Genomic DNA, 7,673 nt, shown 5'->3' with positions numbered 1-7,673 from the left:
CGTGCCACCCTACCTAATCCCCAGAAACTGGCCGACATTGCAGTATGGTTGGACCTCTGTGTCTCTTTGTCAATGTTAGGACTCAAAGCACACGCTATTGCAATGAAATTTGTTGGCCTTCCCAAGAGGCACCAGATACGTCGCTTTACATCTAAAAGATTCATTTGGGTGTCGTCACAGCAGACGCATATAAGGGCACATCATGCATGGGGCCGCAAGATTATGTATCTCGGATTGAAAGAATAGCTAAGGCTTAAGCAGAAAGGACTCATTATTCGAGCTAGAATATGGACAGTGCAAATCCAGCGTTCATTTGCACAATCCAGTGTTTCTTAGCTCATCAGGTTTATGATTAATGATTCTCTATCCTTGGATAAGAAATTGCATTGTATGATTTCAAAATATCAAATGTTTATGGCCATCATGAATTCATTCAGATGAGTTCAACGAATCCGCAATGGAATGATCGATCGAGATGGAACACACATCGCATGTGTGACTGAGTCTATCCGGTGACAGTTGATTGGTGGTACTCACACGAAGGGACGGTGGATGATTTATTTATAATTTTTAAATATTTTTTATAAAATATATGAAAATAAATACTTTTTGAGTAATTATGGAGGATGCAAGATACTTCGGTCTTATTTGGAGGAGTTTTTGGAGGGCCAAAAACACTTTTAAATGAAATAGGGGTATTTGGTAAAAATTTCAAAAAGCTGTTTTAGTTTTTCTAAAATATTTATAATGTGTCGATACAAAAGAGCATGAAGTGGAGGACTTACATATCATAAGATTTAGAACATAAAAATTCTTTATTTGAAGCTGAAATGCATCGGTGGGGTTAAAGAGAAGAATTCATAAGTGATTGATAGTTATACAGTGATTTGTCGAAGCATAAATTCTCCTCGAGCTGAATGGAGTGAAGCATTTTGGGAAGAGCTGAGTTGACAGAGGATTTCTTTCCTCGAAAAACTCCTTCTCAAGCCAAACTATTGCATCCACAATTTTTGAAGGTCTTATTTGGTTTGTAGGAAAAAAAAATTCTCACTGAAATATTTTTTTCTAAAAAATTGATGTCCGAATATATAATACCTGGCTAAAAAATTGCACGTTTGGCTGACTATGAAAAAAATGATACATTACCAATGACTTATATTTGGTTAAGTATTTATTTTTTAAAAAAAATTATGTAAAATATCTGTTATGTCTTTAATAAAGAGAAAAATTTAACACATTCTTAACGACACTTTGGAAAAAAAAAATTACTCTAATTTCTAGGTAATTTGAATTGAACTTTTTCATAGTTCATTTATATATTTTTATTTTTTCTAAAATATGAAAATCTTATTTGTATAGAAAAACTACTTTAAAAGTATGGTCCAATAGACATCCAATTTCTTGATGATGTCCTTCCAAAGTTGGTGAGAATTCAACCGAGGATTGCTTAACTCGCATCCCTAACTTCTTCAATTGGTCGGATCAGCCATCAAAGACAAGGTCCCACGACGCCCATGGCCCATGCTGATAGAGTTATACGTACAATTTTTTGGTAGCAGAGGCGCACCATTATATATATATATATATATATATATATATATATATATATATATATATATATATATATATATATATATATATATATATATATATATATATATATATATATATATATATATATATATATATATATATATATATATATATATATATATATATATATATATATATATATATATATATATATATATTGAAGACCTTACCCATGATTCATATTTTATTATACATAAATGTGGCTTCTTTTCCTTATGGGATGCTCCTTTTTGTCTTCTCATAGCTGATTTTACATGTAGTTCCGTGCTTTCCAAGAAGCTCTCTCTTTTGAAAAAGAGGAAAAATTATATCATTTGGTACAAAACTTGTACTCAGGCCTTATGTACACTGATTATGGATCGGGCCTAAATTACATTCATTTTAATCAGACTTTGGAATAAATTTATTTAAAATTTAATATTTTTTATGTCCAAACTCAACTCATGATTAGTTTTAGTCATGATCCTCTCTCTCCATAATCATATATGCGTATTGGATGTAAAGATTTAATAATTTAATAACAAAATTCTTATGACCTAATTCTAAAGTCTGTATAACAGCATGTTAGATGGTGAAGGTTAAACACGCCTGTCTAGAATCCATAAAAATCATGAATTAAATGAGACAACGATAGTAAGGTAAAAAAAATAAAAGAAAAAATAAATTTATTTTAGAAATAAAAATCAAAATAATAAATTTGCCAGAATATTCATCTCAACATGCTGAGAAAAAAACTCAACCCCAATCCATGCCTAATAGGCTTATGGTGCTTAGGCTAGGTCTTATTAAATCCAACATAAATCCTATCCGCTTACACCCTTAGGATCGTTTAGTCTGTGGGTACAATTTTTTTCATTCAAATATTTTTTTTCTAAAAAAATAATTTTTGAGAATATGATGGTTTGAAAAATAATTTTGATATGTTTGGTTGGCCATAAAAAAATATATATTTGAAAGTGGTTTATATTTAATTAAGTATCTATTTTTCTATAAAAAAATATATGAAATACTTTACATCTATAATAAAGAGAAAGAGTTTATTGTGGATTTTGATAGTTTAAAAGTATTTCTAAAAAAAAAATCTCTCTGGTAGAAAAATAGTTTTTCATATTTTCTATAATTTTTTCTCATAAAATATAAAAATTTTATTTCTATAAAAGCATTGTTTTTTATGTTTTAAAAAAAGTTAATCCAATATTTTTTTTTTCGTTGACCATCCGTCGCTTTCCTTTTCCGCGAACGAATGGAGCCTTGCATTTACAGGCTTACAGCAAGTTCTTTGCGACTTTTTCCGCCGGCGACGCAGGCGCGCTCTTGTTTCATCTATCTAGGGTTTGAATCTCGAGAGCTTTCGTGGGGTTTATTGAGAAAATATCGATGGCATCTCCGGCGACTAGTTCGGGGCTCTTCAAGTTCTTGCAGGTGCGCCTCCGCCCTCAGTCGACGGACATCGTTTCCGCCGCCACCTGGGGAGTCGCCGCCTCGGCCACCACCATCTGGCTCGTTCAGGTCGAAAGACTTCTCTCCCTTTTCCCCCATCATTTCTTTTATAAGATCTGTTACTCCTGTGTAGAAATTTGCTATATTCTTGAGTTCTTGGCTTCTTTCCATTTTCCTCAGATTCTATCTTTTGTGATTCCTGATCTGTTTCTCTCACCAAGTTTGTTGTTTTTTGGTCATCGTCGTGTTTGCGTGTATGATCGTTGGGAAATGTTTTTACCGGGCTTGTTTTGATCCTTCTCTTTTCATTCACCGATTATTTGTTTTTAATCTATTGGATGTGAATGTCGCAGGGATTTCTTATCGTTTTCTTGTCTCCTTGGTGATTATGTTTTGTTTTTATAAGAAATTTTCTGCTAATCCCTTATTTAAAGGAATCCTTTTCATTTCTTTTCTTTTCTTTTCTTTTTTCGATTTCATAGATGAAAAGTCTTGTGGTCTTTGAATGCATGAATCAATCTATATTGGTTATTGAAACTAATCATATTATATGATTTCCACTAGAAGAATGACTACTGATTGTGAATCTTCAGAGGCAGTTGGGAAAGATGTGTTTTTGATATTGATTTGATCTTCTCCACCAAGAATTGTAATATATCCTTACATTATAACCGTCCATTGATGTTGGGCTCATGGTAGGTAAACTATGACATGGTATATGGATGGGATTTATTGGGTGGTATTATAATTTGGACCTTCTTAGGACTGATGGCCAAAATATGCATGAATGATTGCTTTTCTTGTCTTAGGTATTTTACAGGTACAATTATTTTTAAGGATTTTCGAAGATATGTACACTAGGATTTGAAGGATAGATGAAGTGGATATGTGCTTCTAGATGTGGTGTGATTGGTGGCTTGTTGAATGCCCATGAGACTTGTGGGAAGCTTTTTAATACAGAACAGCTGCGGCTGTGGTTGAAATACCAACAAGTACAAGATTCATGGCTATTGTTCCATGAAATAGAAACAGAAATTTAAATGAGTTCAGAGATGTTAGAGATGTCAATTATCAGTGTTGGAAATGTTAAGATTCTTTAGCACCTCAGAAATATCTTCGCAACATAATGCTTTTTTTTTTGCATGTACATTTCCAAATGCTAAACAATTGTTAAATCAGACATGATAGCTCATGCAGAGTTGATCATGATTTGCTTCTGCAAAATGCATAATCCGTGAAATATGTGTTATTTAGTAAGCCTTGCATCACTGGATCTGGAATACAATACTGATATAAAATTTATACAAGTATTTTTTTTTTTATCGAGCTTAACAATAGATCATAGTGTTTTCATTTGCACAACGTGTTTATTGTCAATTGAGTAGACGATGGGATATTATTTTCTAATAGCACACTTACATTTATTTATTGAAACAAGGGAAAGTAAACATGTGTATGATTCTACGAGATCGAGATTCTGAATCCAGGATGGAAATGTGTAATGCTATCTGTTGATGATAGGAACACATTCGCTAAAGCTTTTTATTTGGGAATATTATATTTTTCTAACAAGTTATTATTGGGGATCTGTTTGGTTAGTGTGGCTAAAACCTAATCACGTAAGATTTGCTTTTCCTTGTAAAATTTCTGAGGTGAACGTGTTGTAAAACTTTGAAATATACCTATCCAAGCAAGTACCTTGAGAAAAACAGGAATTATGCCCACAATAAGAGTGATAAAGATTCTGATATGATGATATAAACATGTATCAGAAGACTGAGGTGTAACAGTTGACAAATGTGGGACTCAAACTTGTCTCTGTCTTCAATTACTTCCATGAGAATGTGCCTAGAGGATGTTCACCATTGTGTAGTCGTGAGTCCTATGAGGGATATCAACTGGATGAAAGGAAGTCTAATGATTCACGTAGAGTTGAATACACCTAGGAAGCTTAGTACACTGGTGGAAGTTGTGGGTTTTTAGTAACAATTATTGAGATCATGATCAGCTGATTGAAGCAGTGCTGTCATGACCATGTGCAAAGAGATTTCTGCAACCTCAAGAATTTGACCAGATGAAGTTGCAACAGCAAACAGAAATTTTAATTAACCAGTCATCATAACAATAGATGACAACACTACCCCATCTATGCAGAATTGGTCTTGTGACTCCTTTGCCACTTGTTCCTGCCAAGGTCTAGATGTTCACCAAAATGTGATCCTACATACTTTATTCCATGTAAAGATTTTTAAAGTATTGCAATGATGGATAAAATTATAGATCAGAGTCAGTACTATTACCTATTTGCTTGCTTACGCATTTCTGTTTTTTTAAGAATTGGTTTGCTAGCTTATGTTAATATTTCTTTGCCAATTGGTTTTTGTTTCATAGAAAATACAAATTAGTCGCCAGACAGATGGATTTCATGCAACAAACAAGGTTTCATTAAATGAATGGCCCATCGTGTTATGTGGTAGTAATAATAAATTTAGATAGCAGCAAGGAATGTGGAACCGTTTCAAACCGTCCAATTCAAGGTGTACTAAGCCATGTCGGCTGCAGACCATGATGGTTCCAGCGAGAAACTGGTAGGAAGAGAGAGGGAGAAGGAAAGAGAGGAAAAGAGAGAGCGAGGGGGGAGGAAGGGAGAGGAAGAAGGAGGGAGGGCCGCAGGGTGCCAGAGGTTCTTGGCGCCCTTCGGTGCCCTCTGGCGGCCTCCAGAGCCAAGAGAAACCCTTTCTTCCTCACTTCTTTCCTCTCCCTCCCCCTCCTCTCTCTCTTTTCCTCTATCATGTTCTCTCTCTGCCTCTTCCTCTCTGCTGTGTCGGTATGGGTCCAGCACAGAACAACATGAAGGCATATCGAACTGTGCCACGGGCTGACCAGTACGGGCTCCGATACTGGCATGGTGAACCTTGGCTAGCAGTTTGTTTTGTGCTATTATTGTCTCTCACTGCTCGTTTTAAGTGTCAAGTATTGTAATTTCATGCTGCAATCTCTCTCTCTCTCTCTCTCTCTCTCTCTCTCTCTCTCTCTTTGTGTCTCTTTATATATCTTCATTGGTTCTGTTTTGTACTAGCTGATTGAACATAAAATACTTTCTTGCCTTTTCCCTTATCAACTTAGTGCGAACATTGCTGGTCAATGCTCTACCATCATCCTATGCTCTTTGACACCTTATTGATGTTGTATTGATGTTTGCCTAAATGTCCTACCTCATCTTATTAGTGCCATACATGTAGTTGTTCACATTGTATAGAATATGCACCTATACACTAACTAGTATAGATGCCCATACAGCTACCTTGCAACAGCACCTTGCCAACAACAGATCCATTGTGAAGTAGGTGGGTCAAATATGATTATACCAGATATTTTAGTGGTGTTAGAAGGATAATTTGCATGTGATGAGTGCTACTGGGATAGCAGACCTTATCGTTTAGAGGGGGTGGACAAAGGAGTGGGCAGTGCGTGGGCAGCTATTTCTATTCACTTTCTTACTCGCTTGGAAGATTCTTGCACACTATTACTCCTGTATTCCAGCTGTGCCTGTAAAAAACCAAGAAATGAATTGTTTGTTATTTTTCTTCTGACCAATCATTCATCATTTTCTTGTTATGCAGCATATTCTCTGAAAGTTACAATTATTTTTGCAGCCTTTTGATTGGTTGAAGAAGCAACTATTTGAGAAACCAGAGGAGTAAATTCAGTTTTGAAATTATTTTTTTCAGCCTTTTGATTGGTTGAAGAAGCAGCTATTTTAGAAACCAGAGGAGTAAATTCAGTTTTGGCTCTCACTTTGGGAAATTTGGGACCCTGCTAAAGATGTCCATTTTATGTTTCAGTTTCCTTTGAGAGGGAAATCAAACGCCAGGGTGACACTGAATAAAAATAACGTTCTGTTTCTAAAGCCTATTTGATGACCGTGACTCTGTTTTTAATGGATTACTGTTTCATATTTTTTGAAAGATCTCGTTTCTGAGTTCTTCAATCTTTGCGCCGAAAGGGTAATGGTTGGTTTGTACATCTGTTATTTGCTGTCAGCTTGATCTTAACTAAGCAAATCACATGCTGATCGTCCCAGCGGAAGGCACTATTTGTAAACATATTTACTGCCAGTGGAATGGGTGCGACAGTGGGTGGGATGGGGTCTAGTTCTTTGGTTATTCGATAAGAAGGTTACTATAATTCTGCGTGTAGCAAGGATGAGAATTTTTTTAGATTAAAGATATTTTTATTTTAATAATAACATATTAATTTATGTTTTAAATCCATGATTCTCTTTGATTATAGAAATTTAGTTATAATCAAAAAGAGTTTTGGATAAGTGAAACATCTAATTTATTAGAGAGAGTAAATTAGAAAACTTTTATTAGTCTAGAATTCTAGAGTAGATGTATTTTTTAAATGGTGGGATCAGTGAAGAATAGTTCGCGTCAATTTGAAATTCAAGAGGGGTCTGTTTAAATTTTTTTTAAATATTTTTTATAGATTTTTTTTAAAAAAAAAATTGAGGAGGGTAGAGTTTTGTCTCTCATTGTTCCATATACATAACATTAAAAAGCAGGTCTCTCTCACCAGTTTGAGAATTTTTTCAGGATGATTTGCCACAAACGAAGCTATCCAATCTGTAGCCTCAT

General features: G+C 34.6%; 1 protein-coding gene across 1 annotated transcript; it reads left to right on the top strand.

Moving 5' to 3' along the window:
• The first annotated feature begins 2,840 nt into the window (after positions 1–2,840).
• Positions 2,841–7,100, top strand: LOC108511118 (ubiquinol-cytochrome c reductase complex 6.7 kDa protein-like). The gene is made up of 2 exons (XM_088702494.2): positions 2,841–3,102; positions 6,690–7,100. Exons 1-2 carry the CDS (start codon positions 2,971–2,973, stop codon positions 6,735–6,737), a joined length of 180 nt encoding a protein of 59 aa, XP_088558620.1. The 5' UTR covers positions 2,841–2,970; the 3' UTR covers positions 6,738–7,100.
• The last annotated feature ends 573 nt before the right edge of the window (positions 7,101–7,673 follow it).

This window comes from Phoenix dactylifera, chromosome 8 (assembly GCF_051530095.1).
Source record: "Phoenix dactylifera cultivar Ajwa chromosome 8, Ajwa_hap1_PhDact_Kaust_v1.1, whole genome shotgun sequence".
NCBI classification, from domain to species: Eukaryota; Viridiplantae; Streptophyta; class Magnoliopsida; order Arecales; family Arecaceae; genus Phoenix; species Phoenix dactylifera.
The sequence above is the reverse complement of the archived record's forward strand: the minus strand, read 5'-3'. Positions and strand labels throughout refer to the sequence as shown.